Genomic DNA, 21679 nt, shown 5'->3' with positions numbered 1-21679 from the left:
GAGCTGCTGATGTACATATTTTCTCAAGGTCTACTTTCCTCTGGGCAACACATAGCTGAAAGCCTTCTTCACAACTTTTGGAAGCTAGTAGATGAATATACATAGTAATGGTGCCCTCAAGGACCCATCATTTTTTTAGGTATCTAATGCAAGACATAGGTCTATATGCAACAATTCTTTCAGCAGAACTTGCTAAAAGACAAAATCATGAATCTAGAAAGAAAGCTATAAATTGTATATGTTCCTCCATCTCCTTACAATGTTCCTCAGATGGATAATATCAACTACCAGAAAGGTCAAATGTGAAGAAAAGCAATGGATAAACAATTACTCCCTAGAGCTTAATAGTTTAAAAGGATGATGAAAAGATGACTACAAGCAAGGGCAGGTCTATTCATGACATGCCAACACAGCATTCCAGTGACAAATTTAAAGAAGAGAATTCCCTTTGCTTGGCTTTCTCATTGTACATGGTCTCTACTCTAGTTCTCTCCTTTAAAATAGTTCAAGTAAATAAGCGAATAGAAAGCAACAACTTATTTCTTCACAATAGTACAGCTTGTTCAGAATGGCAGACATCATTTTAAGATAGTGAAGAAAATAAAAAATGCTGATATGCTATAGAAAAACACTATAAAATTCCACCCATGCTAATCATGGTTCCCATGAAATTGGCTCAGGCCAAAGGAACTAGATTCATCCAGATGTCTCTCTCCTCCCCACCTCCAGTTTATGAACACTAATTCCACATCCAGAATTAGTCTTCAAACAATGCTCATAATATAAGGCACATTACTTACATCTACATACACTGATTATCCTATCAAAAGCTAGACCAGCCGCCAAGAAACAGAAAGATGGTGCACCACTAGATATTACAATCCAATGACTAAAAACAGTAATACTAAGTTTTATTTGGTCAAGAATGGAAATATTATCCAGCTATAGGGCATAATAAGCTGTAAATAGCTTGATGAGTAGACATTCAAACAACAACAATTATATGGGACCTTCAAACTTCTGGGGTGCAAGAAGAATATATTCATTGATTTGACACATAAAACAGTTGAAAGCAAGGATTTTAATTTCGAACGATACTACCCGGCCCGATACGTACCGGTCCGCCAACAGACCAGTACGCGAACCACCCGCTACTAGGCGGTATCAGCCTGGCTACAAGGAGGAAAGAAGAAGCATCGAGGGAGAAGAGGGAAAAGGCACTCCAAGAAGAGGGAGAATCGGGAGAACCTCGACACTTTCCGATCTAGCACCGCCCTCCCTCGACGATCTCGATCCAGAATGTAACTGAGAGGCGACGACTCAGCTTCTTCTTCGTCGTGTTCTTCGCCGAAGGCCGGAGACGCCCACGACCTTCGCCGCAGTCTTCGCCGAAGGCCGAAAGCGTCTGCGGCCTTCAATGCCTTCGTCGAACGACGCAGACGAGGAGAAGACTGGTCTTCTCCTCGTTTAATGCAACGAGGATAAGAAAAGGAGGCGACATCGCCGAGGCAACGTGCGTCTCCTTTTTTTATATTATATTATATTATATTATATATATATATATATATACACACACCGAGCGGCACACCCTAGCATACCACTCAGTACGCCTATACCGTACCATACCGAGCAAAGCTCGAAACATCCGTACAATACGAAATTACGAACCTTGGTTGAAAGTTAACTACATGACCTACCTCCATGAGTCGAGGACTGAAGTATGCATTTCTCATTTTTGGATCTAGACTCTGCTTCGCAAAACTTATTATGGACCTGCATTAATAAAAAAATTAGTGCTTGGGATGCAACAAAGTGTAAATGGGATAAAAAGAAATGCATTAAGCATCCTATAAAGCTATTGATGTTGCAGATTAGCTGATGCACAAGGTCACAGGCATAACTCAACCACTTCCACATTCAATTACTCTCTATAATCTATCTGCACAAAGGATTAATTAGAGCAATTTAGTTCATGAAACTCAAGTCACCAAATTTTAAAATCCTGACTTCTTTGATTGATCAGCAAGAAATGTAGATCCATTTCTCATGCATTTTGAGCTTTCGGAAGGCAGAATATTTACATTTTATGTTATGATTAAAACAGAAGTTTGCAGTATTAAGGTTTGTAGGGCTAGTGAAGAGTATCTGTTTTGTTTACTAAAAGAGAATTTTTAAAGAAAATTAGCACGGGAGATCTAAAATTTTTTATGAAGATATATCTGATTGGTTGTGTGATGTATCCTAAGTACCTGGCAAAGGCAATTCTAATGGAGCTAATTATGTAATTGTTTTGTTGGGATGATGTTGGTGTTACCTCCATTAGTGTCAGCCTGAAGCTAGAGTTGAGTCAACCTCAGAGAATACAATGTACGTTCTTTTAAGTAAACTCTTTTATCTTTAATGGCATTATTGCTTGGAGGATCTCAACCTATGATGGAGGAAATTACTGCACTATTCAAAAACTAAAGTAAAAGAATGGAATTAAGAAACTATACCAGGAAAGAACAATTACAGGATGCTGTAGTTCTTCTGTCACACCTGAAAACCCATCTTGTATTGCTTCAGGAACCTAAACATCATAGCAATAGAGTTCATATGATTCTTATGAAAACAGTCATATTTACACTAATGAAAGCAACAACAGAACCTAGTAAAACTAATGGCTTCACTGGAGTTACTTATTTTTCTTATTCTTTAAACAATTGAAAAGGAAGTTTAAAATCAATGCTGCAGCATACTTGATTTCCCATCTTCTAATGTAAATGCCGACCACTAAGAATGTCTCTCAATAAGAACTAGGAATAAAAGAAAATACTATTTTCTGCTTAATCCTGGAAACATCAAGAAATAGAAATGACAACAGAACAATTTGACTGCTCTATTTTTACTAGGACTTTCCTGATATACAGAGCCGATAGGAGAAAGATATCCACATAGCTACCCAAATATTTGGAACATCATAGATTCTTATTGTAAAGCCAGAAGCAATGACGAACAAGTCAGTTTCCAAAAATGTTCCGATGCAGTGAAAGAAAAACACTGATAGCAAAGAATAATATATAATTCACTTTAAGATGACTTGAGCCCCTGAATATGTGGGTGGCAGAAAAATAGAAAAAAGAAAAAAAAATCCCAATATCAAAGATAAAGACTAGAGGTAACATACTGACAGACTGGAAGTTACATAATCAAAAGGTTAACAAGGTTAACAAAAAAGGATAAAGAATTGATGGGAGAAAGATCTTACAAGCACTGTTTCTCCCTCGCCTGAATCAGTAAGAACATGCCCAGTTATCAAAAGGAGCCAGTATAGTTCCTCTAAGGTTTGTGTGGGATCCATTCTTTCATTGTTCTGTTGCCAATTTTTCCACAGGAAATTAGAAACACAAAGATCTTCAATATGAAGAAAATAAGCTAACTAAATTATGTTTCTTGCTCAAGAGCACATCTGTCAACCAAATGCTATAAGAAGCCTGGCGTCAGTATTTTGTCAAAGCATTAAACATCAAAACTCATTTAAGGAGAAAGATCAAAGCAAAAAAGGGCAAACTATTTCTTGGTTAATTATAACAGCATAGTGCAAATCAAGCATATAAACAAACACTGCGCATGGCTAACTAGCATAAAAGAAACTATAACAACATATAAACAAATACTGGGCACGGGTAAGCAAATTCACCAGGTTAGCGCTATCTGATTTGTAGTTGTACTATTCAGTACCAACCACTTATTTGGTATATTAACAGCATCAAAACAATCAAAGCCAAAACATCTCAAATTACCATCTAGTGGAAGGCTATTTTGCTTAGTTATATTCATAATAACTATCAGATCATAAAAATCTGCCAATTGATGAATCTGTCATTGATAGAGATAACAAAAATTATGTTCTTTTCGTCTTTCTGGACTACACTAGACCAGGGTTTTGAATATCGGATACCGGTATACCAAGCTCTGCTCGGTACGGTACATATCGATATGTACCATCGGTACACTAAGGCGTACCGACGGTACACCCTAAAACCTTAAAAATACCTTCACCTACCACGCCAGGGCATACTAACCGATACACCTTGATAACAGTCGAAATCCGGAACAATACCGGTCAGTATGCCTCGATACTAGTCAGTACACCTTAGTACCGCTTTGTATGCCTTGGTACCGATCAAAACATTAGTATCGCTCAGTAGAGGACGATCCACATACCGGTATCCTCTCGGACCGGTGCGTACCACCCGATACATTGAAATTGAGAACCCTTCACTAGACTATATCAGTGCAAGGCTTGCAATTTCATGGCTCGAATTGGTACCATTCCAGTGCCCCATCATTTTATACATCAGTATGTATCGATTTTTGAAAAAAATAAAAAGAAAAAAATTTGCTTGGTACAGAGCCTGTACCGAGCATACCAGACAGTATAGGCCAGGTGTACAGTCCAAAAACCAGTAAGTTGTCAGATAAATACCGTCCATACCTTAGAAAATTAAAAAAAATTGTATAGTCAAATATTAACCCAAAATTGTAATAAACAATTGGGACTGTTACAGACTTACTGTAATAGTTTCAATTTGAGAAGGTTGATCAAGCTAAAATTTTGCAATCAGCATATTTAACATACGTAATAAACTAAGATCCTGAACATTCGATGGGAGTTACAATATGATCTCTGCTTATTGAGATCCATAGAATACAATGGCTTTATGAAAAACACAAAACAAGCCTCTGTAAATAACATCTTATGCATATTACAAAAGTGAAGAAAAAGGTTTTCAGAACCAAGTGCTTTGAATAAGCTGATAGTCTATCATATCGTATATATACAAAATGGATAAGCTAACATATTTAACTGAACTGAAAGTTATTAAGATTTAAGAGGTCCACTGAAACAATAATTCCAGCTGCTTCAAAAAAACCACATAAATAAAAATTGTGTCATGAACTCAAAAGAACATAATGCATCCTGCAGCAGGGTATAGAACTTGTATGAGCAAACATAATAAAACTCAAGGCAATTCTTCAAAGCAAGACTCAGATGAAAAACGAGGATCAAATACTAGGAGATAACCAATCAGGAGAATATCGAGAAAATTTTCAAGTAAAAAATATTAAATATGTTATGGAAAAAAACTAAATACAATGAAGATCAGAGATAAATCAAGCACCTGACTGAGAAGAGCAAAGCGTTCTGAAAATAGTCTTGTGAGAAAAGGAACAGTGGTTTCAACAGCAGCTCGTGCAATAAGAGCATATGCATACAATGTTTCATCTCGTCCTACAATAATAAAGAGGGCAGTATAGAGAATAAATTTTAAAGAAAAAACAATGTGAAAAAGGAGAATGGAAATGACATCTATAAGCAATTGGGATGACTTGACTATATGCAACAATTACACATATCTACATATAGATAAAAACATTCATACTTGAGACGGAGACATGAAAATAGTCAGCTTCACTATCATCTTCAAATGCAGATTCAGCAGCAGCTACACAAACGAAATGACAAGAATAATTACACAAGATAACCTGTAAAAGATTTACTAATACAAGAAATCAATTTATAAATAAACAGGGAACACAACTAAAATTCTGATACACAGCAAAAAATGGTAAGTAGCAATTCAAATGTAATACCTTTCAGATGTGACTCCACAATAGTACTAAACAGATTTGATGCTGAAGATATACCTTCAGCTGAAATTTTCATATCATTACCTGATCGCTGCAGACAAAATTAACAAACACTTGAATCCTAGAATAATAAAGAAATAAAACAAACAATAACCAATGTTTTCAATGGAAAAAATCTTAACCTCTAATATGATATAATAGAAAACAGACAATGGTCCATCATATTATATATAATATATACACATACAAAAAGAGAGAGAGAGAGAGAGACAGACAGACAGACAGGACAGAGAAAGAACTGTCAGAATCTCCTTATCCCAAAGAGCACAAGAAACAATCGATCAGCATGCACAAAACTTATAGCAGGCATGTAACATGAGAACCATGCATAATCACCAGGATGTTCCTATCCTGCAAATCAGAAAGTATCAGTGGAATTTAGGAAATACCCCAAGAATGACAGTCCATATCTCTAACATAATATCAAGAGCTTCCGAACTCCATGTTTGCTCGTCATCATTTTTAATCACATAAGTCTGAACTACTTCACATGTCAAGGTGGCCAATAGGTGAATGGTGCCAAAAGGTCTGAAAACAAATATAGGAGATAGGTGAGATACAACTGCGTTAAACGAGATTTTACACATGGAGTAACTCTGGAGAAGAAAAATAGCAAAGTATCAACCACTGACCTTAAAGACCTAAGGAGATTATCAAAAAGCATAGTACTAGTCAAGGTTGCCATCGAGAGCAATGCATGAAAACCATCAAGCATCTCACTGAGCAACATGAACTATGTTAGAAAAAGAATGGATTTCAAACTGTCTAGAAAACCAAGCAAACATATGGACCTTTCACTTCGTCCACTACGTAATGCGCCTGATATAATGTTAGGAGGCTCAACCCATTCGATAACAGCTGATAGAATCTGTGTTAGATGCTTAATATGCATCTCCCCGTCATCTAGATACAACAAAAATATTAGATTCCCAAAATTATAACCAGAATAATGATGACTTAACAACAATAACAACAAAAATAAATCATCTTCTACTTAAAAATTTATGGATCAACATCATAAATAGCACATCTCATGCACAGGTGGCATTCATGGTAAATGGCAAATTGTGGCATGGGGCATTCATGGTAAATGGCAAATTGTGGGCAACAATAGTCTGGTTGAGGGCCACTAGCATAAAATCACAAGTTATATCATTAAAAGGGAAATGAAGTATTGTAACAAAGAATCCAGCAATATGTTCATCAACAAGGGAAATAAATTATTGCAACAAAGATCACATCAATAAGTTCACCACAAAGTTAACCATGCTGTTTTCTTTTTAAACATAATAATATAGCATTTGAAGTTATGATCATAGACATACAAAAGAAACAGTATATCCAATACAGTATCATTCACATCCTAAGTTATCATGACTTGCAACATATAATACAAGTATGCATAGTCATCCCTCTTTCTTTTATTTGTTCATCTACGGAAAATGAGCATAGAGAAAGGAAAATCATAATAATAATTATAAATGTTACAAAACTGCTTTGTTCTATTTTCTTTTATAACAAATCAAAAGGGCCTTTATCATTTTTATTTTGAGTTATGAAAATATCAGACAGTGGAGCTGCCTTGGGCCCTCTAAAACGTGTGCCATAAGACTGCAAACCATCTTATGTAGGTGCTTGCCAACAGCTAGCACAGCCGCATTTTAGAATATGAGAACAATTAATTGTCCATAAGCCACACCGATTCTATGAAGTGACTAATGCATAAGTTAATAATTTAAAAAAAGAGTTCATGTCACGAAAATTTATAAAAAAAATCTTTTTAAGTCCTGGCTGCCAGTCATTTAAGTGCTCCACATATGAAGTGTTCCTAATTTTTCAAAAAAAAAAACGAGGTCAAACCAGTTCATATGATAGTATTTACCGGTCTGATCAAGAACCAGCATGATTGTTCAAAATCAGGTGTACCTGGAAACCCTGTCATTCCAGGTGTACCACCCGATTTGTAAAGTTAAAATTGAGGGTACAGGTGGTAGTCCTATCATTTTTTTTGTCAAGAATAGCTATCTTTTTTTTTCTCTACTTTGCCTTCCTCCCATGCTGCTCTCTCTCTCTCTCTCTCTCTCTCTCTTAAATCTCCCTTGACATGTCATGTGTTGCCTCGCCACTGCCGCCTGCTATGTCATCATCGGTGCTTCTTCCTCCATCTTTGATAAATCTATCTCCTCCTCCTCCTCTCCACCACTTCACTTATTCCTCCACCTCCTTTTCCTCCTCTCTCTTTGGTTAGTGCAAATGAGTACGCCAACGTACCCTATGTTGGTATGCCAATACATATCAGACTTGAACTGGTCTTGGATCGAAACTTGAATCTTTAGTTGCACTTATGTAATTCACTTCCACTTCTCTAGTTTCTACCTTTGTAATATACATAACATTTTTTGCACTTATGCATAAAGCAATTATGATAGTTTTAGTTGGGTAAGTGCAATAGCCAGCTAACCTGAAGGTAAATTTTGCGCCACACCCATAAGACCAATCATGCATTGTAGCTTGAAATATGAAATACACAAAACAATGTATTCAATCTAGTGTAGCTGAGACATGAAATGAGTCGGAGAAAATTGGAAGTTGTAACTTCAAAAAGATAGAATATGTTCATTTTTTGCATGGGTTCTTTCGTAATGAAGGTTCATTACTTATGATGATGAACTTAATATCTCCCATACAACTTATACTCAGATCACTCTTTTGTTATGACATAAATAACATGAAGATTAACTTAATGAAATATGGGACCACAACATGAGAGATGAAGTCCCTTCGACCACAAGTGTTAAAATTCTGTTCATGAGATTAGAACAGAACTAAAATATCATAGATCTCGAATTCAGCTAAAACTACCATAATTGTAATGCTATAAAAACCGGAGATGGCTTCCAATCATGAAAACAACTAACTTTAAAACTGAAATATAGTGTCCATAAAGGAGGATGCCTAGAGTTCCCTACAGAGGGAAATATTGTGGGAGCCATCCCCGTCGAATAGTCTGCTAGCATTAAGTCCTTTTAACATGACATTTTTCATAGTCTCTTTACCAGACAATCTAGCAATAATCTTAAAGGACTAGAAAATAACTAGCACTATCTTAATCACGAATTTAATCAATTATATGATTAAATAAAGATTAATAGACTAAGTAGCTTGTGAATGTATTACCAGAAGGAAATATCGTCCCTGTCAAGGAGCATAATTGTACTATTAGTTGTCTAGCAGAGACTGCCAGCGGAGAATCAAACCATAACATATCAGATGAATGTTTCTGGCGAACTATTGCATAGAAGTTCAAGAGCCACAGCATATGTCCACTTGATAATAGAGCATCATGCCATAAGGGCCCTGGCTAAAAAATAGTACAAGACAAGTTTAGCAAGTTGGGTAACTACATGAACTAGTTTCAGTGAATTTGGATAAGTAAAAGAACTCTGCTACCTCCACCAATGAACGTTCAAACTTTTTTAACAGCCCCATGTCAGGCCTAATTCCAAATGACCCTGAATTTGATTTACTGCTTGAATTATCTAGAGCACTGGGACTGCTCTTGAAGTTCCAGTTCAAGACCTGAAACATAAAACGAAGCGCTCGGGAACAAACTTTCTCTTCAGATATATTTGCATAACAGCTCACAATCTTATCGGCCACATTTAATGCAGCAGATTTTGCCCAACAATAGAACTCCTACAAAGGAGACAAATGTCAACACGATTACAACTCTAATGGGAAAAAGGAAGGAACAAAAAAAAGTGCCTTACAAAAGGTTATAATTCATGGAACATCAAAAAAGCATATGCAAGGTAAGATCATACAAGTTCACACCAGGAACAGCATGACACATGTATGTACACAGATAACCATATAACTTGATAAAAGAAAATTTAAAATAAGACCTTCAGATAATTCAATTCCATAGATGAATGGCATTGTTCATGGTAGTCTTTCGGAAGACCCATACCAGTCGAGGTTCCAGGTGAAAATTCTGACACCTGTATTAGAAGAACTTTAGACTAAATAAACTGAAGAACCAATTAGCTACATATTGAGCTCAATACAAAATGCAATTCTAATGATGGATACCAAGGACTCCAGAAAACTAATGCCTGCAGACTGCATATCTGAACCATGAAAACCCAGAATGGCTTGCTTCACCTGAAAATGCAAATAATAAGATTCTTAAATGAAAAATTAAACAAAATTATTTCTTGGAATAAGTAGGACCATTTCACAGATTTTAAATTGCATGACTAGAACATGAAGCAAGTTCCTTCAAGATGCAAGGCAAACAATTGAAAATGAGATGTCCTTTTTCTTTAATAGAAATGACAATTTCCACTTACCTTCTCAAACATGACAACTTAAAACTTATCAGACCTCCAACAAGTCACTTAAAAATACAATTAAATTGATCTCGGTTTGACAATCAAATGAGTTGAGTTTGTTGTTAGTTGTTACCATCCAAAACTTGGAAAAGGAGTGACCATGTTTATTGCATTAAACTAAGACACTAAGTGAGGTCTTCCAATGTTCTTGAATGCTGATGGTGATAGTATTGACCATTCACAATTTTCTGCAACCCATCATTAGCCTGTTTTAGAATCTTCATCTACAATTATACAAATTAATTTCATCTTAATCAACGCCAAGATAGATTGCAAATATAATAAAGTAAAAAAAACTTTGCTAAACGATTTTACTCCACTGCCAAGTCCAAAAAAAATCCTAAGATACCTGGCACATGCAAAGAAATGCATAGGTTCATGATCATTATGTCATAATTTACAAAGTTGATCAAGATTAAGAAAAAATTATACAAAAACCTCACTTACAAAGCATGAACCAAAACATTATAACTTGAAAAGCTCCATCTTCTGGCTTTGAAAGTCTAACTTATAGAAATGATATTATGGTATGATAAGCTCTAAATGGAACACCGCCAATGCCAGTCCCAAGCCCGAATGAAAAAAAGTGAAAGGTTGCATTAAGCCACTAACAAGCAGCGTAAAACTATGTCAGATCTCATGAACATAGATCTTAACCGATTTCACTGGTCTAGGGAGAGGTAGAGGAAGATTTAAAAAGACTTTAATAAAAATTATAAATAAAGATTTAAATATTATAAACTTAACTAAACATATGATTTTTTACATATCTCAATAACAGCAAAAGATCCATGTAACCAATCCCAAATAGTTGGGACTTATGGTTTTGTTATTATTGTTGTTGATAAGGTCTAAATGACAACCACAAACTAAAGTACATGAATGAAGCACTATCCATAAATTTGTAGTCCATATTCCATACCTCTATAAGAATACCAATTTTTTCAGCTTCAATAAAATCAAACCTACAAGGAAAAGACATATCAATGGTTCAAAATCTATGTTGATGCAATAAGATGCAAGTTCAAGGTGCCACACCTCATCAAATTGCAGAAAACCCAAAAGGTTGGGAAAATATACATGCAACCAAGTGAACAAGGCATCATGTCCAATATAGTATAAAAATTTATAAATTTATTATGATCTTTTCTCCACACAAGAAGGTCAAAGAGAAGAAACCATATGTGATGCTTACAATAAGTCATTATGTCCCACCTCTTTGGTATCTGCTACATGGATCTCCCCATCAAGACACTCTAAAGAGCATCTTAAGCACAATATCACCAGTCATGCTGAGAGCCTTCAAATCTCTTTCTGTTGCATCATTAAGCTTTCTTGAGCAATTATGTTGGGCAGAGTAATAGCAGCCAAGCTAAAACCCATCAAATATCTTTATATTGTTTCTAATAGTTTTCTTTGGTCATTTAAGGCGACTAGCATGACATGCACACAAGCACTATTCTATCAGCTGAAAATAGAGTCATAAGTGAATTGCATGAGGTGTACAAAGATATTTCTAAGCCATTTAAAACTACCATTTATGTTTTGATTAGCTGATCTAATGTCCTGAATTTTAAAGCACACCTAGTGTTTTTAAGATAATTATCTAAATTTTAATTTTTTACAAATTTTAATTTCATAGTTTACTCATTCTACTTATCACATACATTTATTTGTTTTTTGATATAATTTATTTTACTAATATTTAATCCAATTTAAAATATACGTTTACAACTTTACATATAGAACATTATACCTAATATTATGTAGCATAGATGTTATTTTCTTGAGTATCAAAAGAACAACCATTTAGTATCTTTACTGCATACCTTTTATATGTTGTTATTTACTATGTTTCATTTTTCTATTTCTTATTGTTTACTTTTCCCCATTAGTTCCTCGAGAAGTGATCCTTGGTCAGGATCGAGAAATCTCTCTAATTGTAATAAGGGTTCTAACTTCTAAGTATGATTTGTCCATTTACATTTGATGATGGCAATGGCCCTTGTTGGACTACCTAATTAGGGAAACAATTTCCTAGAAAAAAAAGTCAGAGAGGACTTACACTGTTGCCAACCAGGGTTCATCGTACCGACCCATATCACTTGATACCAAGGTATGCAATACCGTACCGTACCGGTGTTTCGAGGTTGGCTCGGGGTGGTACCATGTACCGAGCGGTACACCAGGACGTACCGAGCGATTTTATATATTTCTTCCTCTACTGTAGCACTGTAGCACTGCTACAGTGTAGCACTGTAGCATGTTCCGTCCGGTAGCGGGCGGTCCGCGTACCAGTATGCCGTCGGACCGGTACCATTCAAAATTTCATACCATGCTCGATACTAACGGTACATACCAGTCCAACAAGGGATCGATACGCGAAGTGCCCTCTACTGAGCAGTACCATAACCTAACCCCGTATCAGGGGATACGGGGTCTGTATCGGGCGTGACCGATTGAAATCCGACCGTTAACGACCTATATCGATCAGTAACAGTCATATTTCGACTATTATCAATCAAGGGCTAAGATCGCCCTATTTCAAATGGTCAAATTGACCGTTTGAACCATAGGAAAGGGTTTTCAAACCTTTTCCTCCCCCCTCCTTCAACTTATATCACTCTCTTAATCTCTTTAACTCTCTCAATCTCATCCTCACTCACATCTCTCTCTCATTCTCACATATTCACTCTTCTAAACTCAACAAAGTTATGATTTGTGGATTGGATCAAATTTGGAAGGATTAAGAGAAAGATCCTTCTCGGTCAGAACGTAGTGGAAGGAGCCGGACAATATCAAGTCAGACTGCTCGAGGAACTAGTAGCATTAGCACATTCGTCCGCCCAGCGTCCAAAAGCAAAGGAAAAGGGAAAGGTAGTAGCATTAGCTGTACCATTGGTAAAAACCAAGTTGGGCGACGAAACACCAATGGCATACGATGTATCAGTATAGTATGTCGTGGGATCAATTTTAAGATTGGGTCCGACAAATATATCAAATTAATATACAAATACAAAGAATCGAGGATCCTGATCCATTGCCTATTGAGCCCTGTTTTTTTTTTTTTTTTTGTGATAGAACCAAGTATATTCATCGATCGATTACTCAATTCATTTGAATCTTAAAGTTTAAGTTGTTTAAAAAAATCTAACAATTCAAATCATTTCTTTATAGATGATTCAATATTAATGGAAGGATGATCCGACACATACCACAAAGCTACTCTTCAAAGCCCGAAAAAGATATATGTCACTATTCTTTCCTAATTTAGATTATTTTTGCAAAAATTATATTAAATGTATATTTATTTCCAATTTTAAAACCCTAATATAACTTTTTTCTATTTTTTAGATATTTCTAGAGCTAGTTTTTATTTTTTTAGGCATACCGTTGGTACGCCTTGGTATATATCGTACCGACTATTGGTCGGTACACCAGTACGAACCGAAATTGCAAACCTTGTTACCAAGTGTTAAGATCCTATATGAATAATATATAGTTAAAAATATTCATCCACACCATTCATATTCCAAAGTAATATTGATGTTATACAGTAGCAAACTCAATCTGGAATTGGATGGTTTGAATTACAGTAAAAATAAAAGAGACATTGTGCCTGGGATTTAGGTTCAATAAGAATAAAAAGCCTTGAACGTATTAGATGGATGGGTTGTTCCATTAAACCACCATTGACTACCGTAGCAAGTGTGCAGACAACCCCCGGTAGAAAGTTGTCGACAAGGAGTTCAATAATGTTCCAATGCTTTCATTCTCTTTTGCCTCACACGTTTGTTCTCCTCTCCTCTCTATTGCCTTGGCCTAGGTCGGATGGATTATTTGATGCCTTTTGAATTTCCGAAATGGCATAGAAGCAGAAACAAGACTCATTGTTTTTTTGTGGGTACATGAGCTTGTTTAGAACAAGGGTTATTATTCACTATTTAATTTTTTTTTGTTTTTAATCTTCAATATTTATAGCAGATAGAAGCAATCTTACCTAAGGCCAGTTAGATGATTCTTTATCCATCATATTAACATGAAAAGTCATATTTTCTCACTTCTAATGTTTATAAACTTCAATGTGACATAATATACATATCATTCCTTTGAAAAACAATACGTAGAAGGCAACATGATTCCTAGAATCCAATGTTTCAACAATCTATTGCAGCCTGCCAAACAATTTATTAAAACTTGCACAACTTCAAATTAAATGCAATGTATTTCATTAATACTTACCAGCCTCGTTTTACCAACTGAGCTGCAACTGCTGAAACCTTTAGTTGCACATAGGCATCAGCAGCACTTGCATGTTCCATAACATAGTGTAGGCAAAATCTGTAATGGCCACATTGTCTATCGTATAATGAGCAAAATAAATGGTTCAGTTAAATCTGCAAAGTATGGAGCATACAGTATCAAGCTTTTTCTATTCTCATTTGTAAGCATCCCCCACTCCCTTATTGCAGCATCACCAATAGCTCCAGCAGCTTGAAACCTTGCATTAGGCACCTCAGAATTTTCTGAGGGGTACAAGGAGAAGCATCAATACTTAAAATAAAAAACAAGCAAATAATAACAACTTAAAAATCAATATCAGAACCAGCATCACAAAAATCAGCATTTCATATAATTGCAGAGAGATGTTAGAATAATACTTCAAGAAACAATCTAGAATATGAAAGCGGACATAAAATAGCAAAACATCTATCTAAACATCCATCTTTTAGGGAAACACATATTTGTCACTGTTTTAAAGGCTCTGTACATCCATAAACAAAGGAAATTTATCTATCTAAAGCAGGGTTAACTAGTTCTCTGAAATACTCTCAATCATTCTCAAGAAGCAGGAAGTACTAAAGGGACCTTGTTTGTTTCTTCTCTTTTCCTTGTTATGTATATGTTAGTCACTCTTCCTCTTGCATATGGTTTGCAATTTTACCGGCTCACACAGACCACCCACATTTTAGGTGGTTCAGTCAGGTCCAACTAAAAAATACATATCTTTAGTTAAAATGCTGATTCAACTGGGACTTGCAATTTTGCGAGCCCTCTTCTCCATCACCTGGAGCACCATGCCCAACATCATCCATTGTCCATCATCCGCTACTAGTTATCCACTCACCACCCGTCGTGCACCATCGACCTCTTTTTGGGGAAATCCTCTTCTCCTCCTCTTCTTCCTTCCTCTTCCTCCTCCTTCCTCTTCCTTCTCCCAACACTCAGTACTGCAATATGTTCTAACATACTGTGTGTTGATAAATTGTGACGGACAGGATCTGTAGTTATCTGACCATGGAGTGGGACGAGTCTGGTACTCGAAATAGACAACATGCTACAATATTGCATTAAATTTCCCAAATATGCTGTACATGAGACTCCATTATACCTTGAGAAAAACGCATTAACTCCTAAAAATTGAGCAACATAGGATATAATTGAGAGCGAGGCTTGACACCACTGTTAATGACCTAGATGTCCACAGTTCAAGTCCTAGAAACAGTTCCTCATGCACTAAGCTACCCTTTTATAAGAAAAGTTTTTTTGATTCCCTAAAGATTTTAGATATGAGATAATTCCAACCAGAAATTGCCACTATATTCAACCAGACTTGAATATCTAATAAACACATGATGAACAACAGTGCCATGCATGTATCAGTGTGATTCTTATAAATGACTATTTTCCTTCAAAATTATGGTATTTTCTTGTTCTTTTTTGAACATTTAGCAGGTTAGTGACCAGCTTAAAAGATCATCCTCAACGAAATTGTAATCTCAGCATGCACTAACATGTGCTCTCAAGAAGTCCCAAAGATGCTATAACGATGATCCTGTATTACTTGACCTTGATTTCAAGTAGAGTCACATTGCCTGCTGAGCATGTAAAGAACTGATGTCAATATGATACATGAGAAGTTACATCATGTCTTGCATGTCCCTTGCAAAGCCATGCTGCTCAGGTACCCATAAATCTGCCAGCCCATATATATACACACAAGGCATCCTGCCTTCACAGTTCACATGCACCTATGCATTGAATCCAGATGGAATTTTTCCTTATTTTCACCTTTTGAAAGTTGCACGACCTATACATATAGAATGAGACATGGATGCACAACCCTGATGTTGAGCTGTCAACAAGCGATTCACTAACAATAAGAGCAAACATTTCTCCTCCATTATCCTCCACTCCTACTCCTCTACTTATCCTTCTCCCTCTCCTCCTCCTCCTCCTTTCTTCTCTGCCTCTATCTTTGGTATGTATCCCAGATTCCCAGGTATATGCCAACCTATCATATGTTAGTATGCCATGTGCACCAGCCAATCTAGCCAGGAAATGGTATGATTTGCAATCCAGAACTTGAAACCTTGAGTGAGCTGCTAACTTGATAGGCTGAAACGATTGGCCCAGAATGCTTAAATCCAAGTTAGCAGTAGACTCTTCTAACCTTACAAACTATTCAAATATTCTCCCATATGATGTCAGACTAAACTTGAGTATCATATGTTTGATCTTCAATCAGTCCAAGGACTTAATATAAAATACATAATGAACTCCATATGTAATTGGCCAATATTCAAATGGTTATGAGATCTAGTAAATGCACATTAACAAACTTCTTGTTTGTATTATTGGCCTTTCTATACAAACAGAATTCATCAAGCAAGAACAAGTACTACAATCTATTATTCTTGTCTGAAAATAATCATGTCATGGATGTTATCCTCTAATAAGCAAAAATAAGAAGCTAGTTATTATTAGAACATGCATCATATTAGAAGTATAATACAAATGACAAATTGAAGAATCAATCAAAAATAGACAAGTACATGTAGACCATTATGCATATCATTTGTGGTGTCAACAATAAGTTATAAAACAATCAACTTTAGTGAGATAGATAACAACAATAGCAACAAAACCAAAAGTCCCAACTATTTAAGGTCTGTTACATGGAACTTTTAGCACCACTAAGATCTGAAAAAAGTCATATGTTTAGTTAAATTTAGAGTCCTTAAATATTTACTTATAGTTTCTATTAAGGTCTTTTTAGATCTTCCTCTGCCACTCCTCATACCACTAATATTAATTATCTTATCTTTTCTGACTATCACATCCGAATGTCTCATAAGTACATGCTCGTACCATTTTAAACAATTTTCTCTCATCTTATTCTCTATTGAAACGATACCTAGTTCTTCATGAATAAAAATATTTTTTTTATAATCTTTCCTAGTAACTCCATATATTCATCTTAATATTCTCATCTCGACAACACAGACTTTTTGTATATATTATTTCTTAACTACCTAACACTCAGATCCATAAAACATTGTTGGTCTCACAACTGTCTTATAATTTTTTCTCTCAAAGGTATCCCATGATCACACAAGACTCCTGATGCCCCTCACCATTTTAACCATCTTGTTTTTACTGTATAAATAAAATCTTTATCGATCTCTCCATCTTATTGAATAATTGATCCAAAATACCTAAAGCTTTTACTTAAAAAAACTTTTTGTTCATCCAACTTAACTATATTCTCCTACCTATTCCTAGAATTACTAAAATTGTATCTCATACATTTAGTTTTAGTCTTACTTAATCTAAAACATTTAGTTTCTAAGAATTGCCTCTACAGCTCAAGTTTATGATTAATTCACTTAGGCTCTCATCAACTATGACAATATCATCAACAAATAATATACAGCATAGAGGTTTATCATATAAATGACTAGTAAGTTTATCAATTATCAAAAAGTTGGGACATAATGCGGAAACCTGATGTAATCCTATACTAATAGGAAACTTACTGGACACACTCCCTACAGTTCTAACACTAGTAGCTACATTATCATACTTATCCTTAATAATATTAATCTCATTAGTGAATACACATTTCCTTTCTAAAACTCACCATGATAAATCTCTAGGAACCCTATAATAAGGTTTCTCTAAGTCAATAAAAACCATATACAAATATTGCTTTTTCACCTTATACTTTTCCATTAATTGTCTTAATAAATGAATAACTTCTATGGTTGATCTTATAAGCATAAAACCAAATTGATTTTCATATATATTTGTTCAAGCCTTATCTTACTTCAATAATTTCTTTCCCAAAGTTTCATAGTATAGCTCATGACTTTAATTCCTCTATAATTTGAATAATTTTGTATGTCTCCCATATTCTTGTAAATTGACACTAAAAAACTCGTTCTACATTCATCAAGCATCTTTCGAAATCTCATGATTTTGTTAAATACACTAGATGATAGACTAAAAGTAAGGTACAGATTAAAGACTGATATAAAATCATGAAATTAACAACTATGAATACAAAAGGTCTGCATCTTAGTTGCAAAATGATGAAATAGATTTAAAAACCCAGCATGTATCAATGAGGATTTCCAAAACTTAGGTCTACAAACAAGATGAGAAATACATCTTCACAAAGACTCTTTCAGCCTCCAATATGACCTTCACAGACATGATAAAAGCAACAATGTGCATGAACTGCATAATGTTAACTTTATAGGAACTACCAAGTTGTGTCAAGCAATGTTGGACCATGCCATCCAATGCTAAGCCATGTCGACCATGTTAACACATGGCCAATCTCAGTTTTTGTCAATGTTGGCTGGCACAGGAGGGGTGAGACAAAAAGCACATCAGGATGCTCTTGTGCCATGAAACAGTAATACCTAGAAGTTAGAATGAGGTTTGTATACATCAAACTCCATGACAATTTTAAAATCACTCGATGAGCTCTAACCACGATATAGGATCTGACCATGAAACTTGACTATAAAAATAATGGGCAACATACCAAGAATGAATCGGCATGTCTGGTATGGCATGGAAGATTGCCGCAGTGGATTAATAATTTTCTCTGCTTCAGCTGGATTCATGTGCATCTACACGTACAGAGAAACTAGACATTAGATAAAACAAGTTCAATACATCAACTTGCTATGCAAGGCCATCAATTAGAGGCCCCAAAAAGTAAAATAAAGAAGCATATCAACCACAACTGATGCAGAAAAGAATAAGAATGCCCAATACATTTTTTTATTGTTAACAACTGATATCGAGATGCTTGTAGTTACAAGTAAAAGGTACTGCATCGAGAGACTCATAGGCCCAACACAGCTCATTAGGAGATAATCAGATAAATAATGCACACCACCTAACTTGCCTCCTGGTAATTACTTAAGGTGTTAGAGCTAACAGCAGCTCATTACCTGTAAAGAATGCTACCTTATTAGACTGAAACGAGTATGACAGCAAAATTTGCATTGTTTGCAGAGCGCGGGGTGCCTCTGTCTCTTAATTTGATTAAAAGATTCATCAAGAAAAAAAAGAGAAGAATCGCCAATTTTTTTCAAAATACAACAGAAAGAAAAGGAGAGCATAGAAAGAAAAGGACAACAGTAGAGAGCATAGTTAATAAAAAAGAAAAGAAACTGTAAAGATGAACCAAAAGTTAAGACAATAGATAGTGAAATCTGACAATAAAGAAGAGAGAGCAAAAACCACATCAACATGGAACGATCGCTCTTCTGGTGAAAAAAATTGATGGACGATCAGATCAAATACTAATCCAGCAAGCAACAAGAACACTGACACCTCAAATGCGAGATCCCAAGGGCAAATAAGAAATCTGAGAACCATGCAGATGCAAGGCAAATCATAGGGATATGCATGTGGGCGCGGCGCGGAGAGGAGACCTGGATCAAGGAGCAGGCTCGCTCGATTGCGACCATGGTGGACTGGAGTTGGGCCAGATCAGGCAGGGGTCCTGGAAATCCCTGCATCTCCTCTTCTTCTTCCACTTCACCTCCTCCTGCTGCTCCTCCTCCTCTTCCTACTCGTCTCTTCCCTAGGGTTCCGGGAGCTCTCGGTCTGCGAGCGACAAGGTCGAGACCGAGAGAGAAACGGGGAGATAGAAACCCAATGGGGCGGCTTGCCAAGCGGTGGGTGGAATTTATACTCGAGTACAGGCGATGAGCACAGCACCTGAAGGCAAACACGGTTGCGCCAAAATCACCAGAATGCCATCTAATCTGTCGCTTTATTTTTCTAAGATAAAATATATCTACATTATTCGATGAAACAGATTTGAGTTACAAATGGGATTATTTTTGAGGTGTTTACAAATGGGATATATATTTATTTGCTCATTAAAGGGTTTAGTGGTATCGATATATTTTTTGAAGTGGATCGTTAGAGTTTGTCTTCCCCGATGTATTTCTTATTAATAATATGATAACCATCCACCAAGTCCATGGAGTGACTTTATTACGTTGGTAAATATTTTTTTATATTTTTGGTCAATGTTCTTGGAAAAATTCAAGTATAGAAAATTTTTTATGATATAAAAATTTCTGAAAAATAAAGTTTTATTATTCTATATATACATTTAAGACTATGTTATTCCATATATATATTGATGTATCATTAGGTTTTGGTGATGCTATGGTAAAAGTGACGTAGTTGATTCATCAACACTACGTGCCAACACTGCTATGCGTTTGACACCTCGATCGAGCCACCTAATCGATATTTGAGAGTTATTTAAGCGACTTTTCATCATCACCTAACCCTCATGTAATTGTATCTTGTAAGTGTTAACTGGAAAGCGAGTACGATCGTGAACCCATTATTGCATAAATAGCATCATGAACAAGCATAATGATCCAGCACTGGTTTTTGACCACTATGACCGGTATAATAGACAAGTGCAATGACTCAACATTAGTGAAGAGCGGTTACGATCAATTCTTATGCTTCCGTTATTTGCAAAACAACCCACACTCTAGGCACTCTGGATGTAGTTTTTGCAAGGTTTGAATGTCCAACTCAGATAGTTTCATCTTGAGATTGGCTCAACGGAGAACTATGTTAAATGTGAGTCATCTTCAATTCAGATAACTAAAATCTGCTCTAACATACTGGCACTAGGAGAGCAACTAGTATATCTCAAGGAAACCTCACGGATCCATCTCGAATGAATATCAAGGACCTGAATCCCTCGAACCCAATTGGATGGAGTCTACTAATCTCGAATGCTCCCTTACTAAATCTCATAATCTCAATAATCTCGAACCAATGATAACAGGGGGTGTCAATCGATCTGAGCCCTTTACCCATACAACCTATTCAACTTGCCAAAGCCTTTCGTACCTTAGTCTAACAAGTGCATATTTTAACTAAGAGTTGTTCCAACTATTGCGCCCTATCTCTCTCAACTTGCCCAACTTACCAAGCAAACACCACCCCTTATGTTCTACCACCTATTCTCATCCCAAGCCTGGTAGTAGGTTTTGCCCAGCTCAAGCCTAGGTGTTGTTAGTTATAGGTGTTATATAAGTCAATCACGTGAGTGATGACCTGTGATATGCTACGATAATCTCTTTGCTTATTATTACTGGTATTTTATCATATATTATTTGGATGCATATTGTGATGTCCTTGGATCTATGTAATGAGAATCGGATCATGATGAGATTACAATAATGAAACCAATTCGCCTTTAAACATAGATCCTAAATCATCTCAATCATAGGTTATTGGAGAAGGAC

At 35.8% G+C, this 21679-nt stretch overlaps 1 protein-coding gene across 3 annotated transcripts in view; it reads right to left on the bottom strand.

The window, feature by feature from the left end:
- Window positions 1-20069, bottom strand: part of LOC103981937 (uncharacterized) — a 34882-nt gene extending 14813 nt beyond the window's left edge. For 2 of the 3 annotated variants that reach the window (XM_009398707.3, XM_065172071.1), the window contains exons 1-18: window positions 19826-20069; window positions 18925-19012; window positions 14506-14614; window positions 14331-14429; window positions 11011-11053; window positions 9787-9858; window positions 9600-9695; window positions 9145-9390; window positions 8872-9055; window positions 6486-6597; window positions 6327-6413; window positions 6084-6222; window positions 5638-5725; window positions 5427-5489; window positions 5166-5275; window positions 3248-3352; window positions 2496-2569; window positions 1698-1773 (exon numbers count right to left, since the gene is read on the bottom strand). In XM_009398707.3, coding sequence (XP_009396982.2) covers window positions 1698-1773; window positions 2496-2569; window positions 3248-3352; window positions 5166-5275; window positions 5427-5489; window positions 5638-5725; window positions 6084-6222; window positions 6327-6413; window positions 6486-6597; window positions 8872-9055; window positions 9145-9390; window positions 9600-9695; window positions 9787-9858; window positions 11011-11053; window positions 14331-14429; window positions 14506-14614; window positions 18925-19012; window positions 19826-19912 — 1878 coding nt within the window. In that variant the 5' untranslated portion in view covers window positions 19913-20069. Of the gene's footprint in view, window positions 1-1697; window positions 1774-2495; window positions 2570-3247; window positions 3353-5165; window positions 5276-5426; window positions 5490-5637; window positions 5726-6083; window positions 6223-6326; window positions 6414-6485; window positions 6598-8871; window positions 9056-9144; window positions 9391-9599; window positions 9696-9786; window positions 9859-11010; window positions 11054-11303; window positions 11404-14330; window positions 14430-14505; window positions 14615-18924; window positions 19013-19825 lie in introns of those variants that run through there. The other variant, XM_009398709.3, reaches the window with a different exon arrangement.
- Window positions 20070-21679: the final 1610 nt, after the last annotated feature.

This window comes from Musa acuminata, chromosome BXJ1-4 (assembly GCF_036884655.1).
Source record: "Musa acuminata AAA Group cultivar baxijiao chromosome BXJ1-4, Cavendish_Baxijiao_AAA, whole genome shotgun sequence".
NCBI classification, from domain to species: domain Eukaryota; kingdom Viridiplantae; phylum Streptophyta; class Magnoliopsida; order Zingiberales; family Musaceae; genus Musa; species Musa acuminata.
The sequence above is the reverse complement of the archived record's forward strand: the minus strand, read 5'-3'. Positions and strand labels throughout refer to the sequence as shown.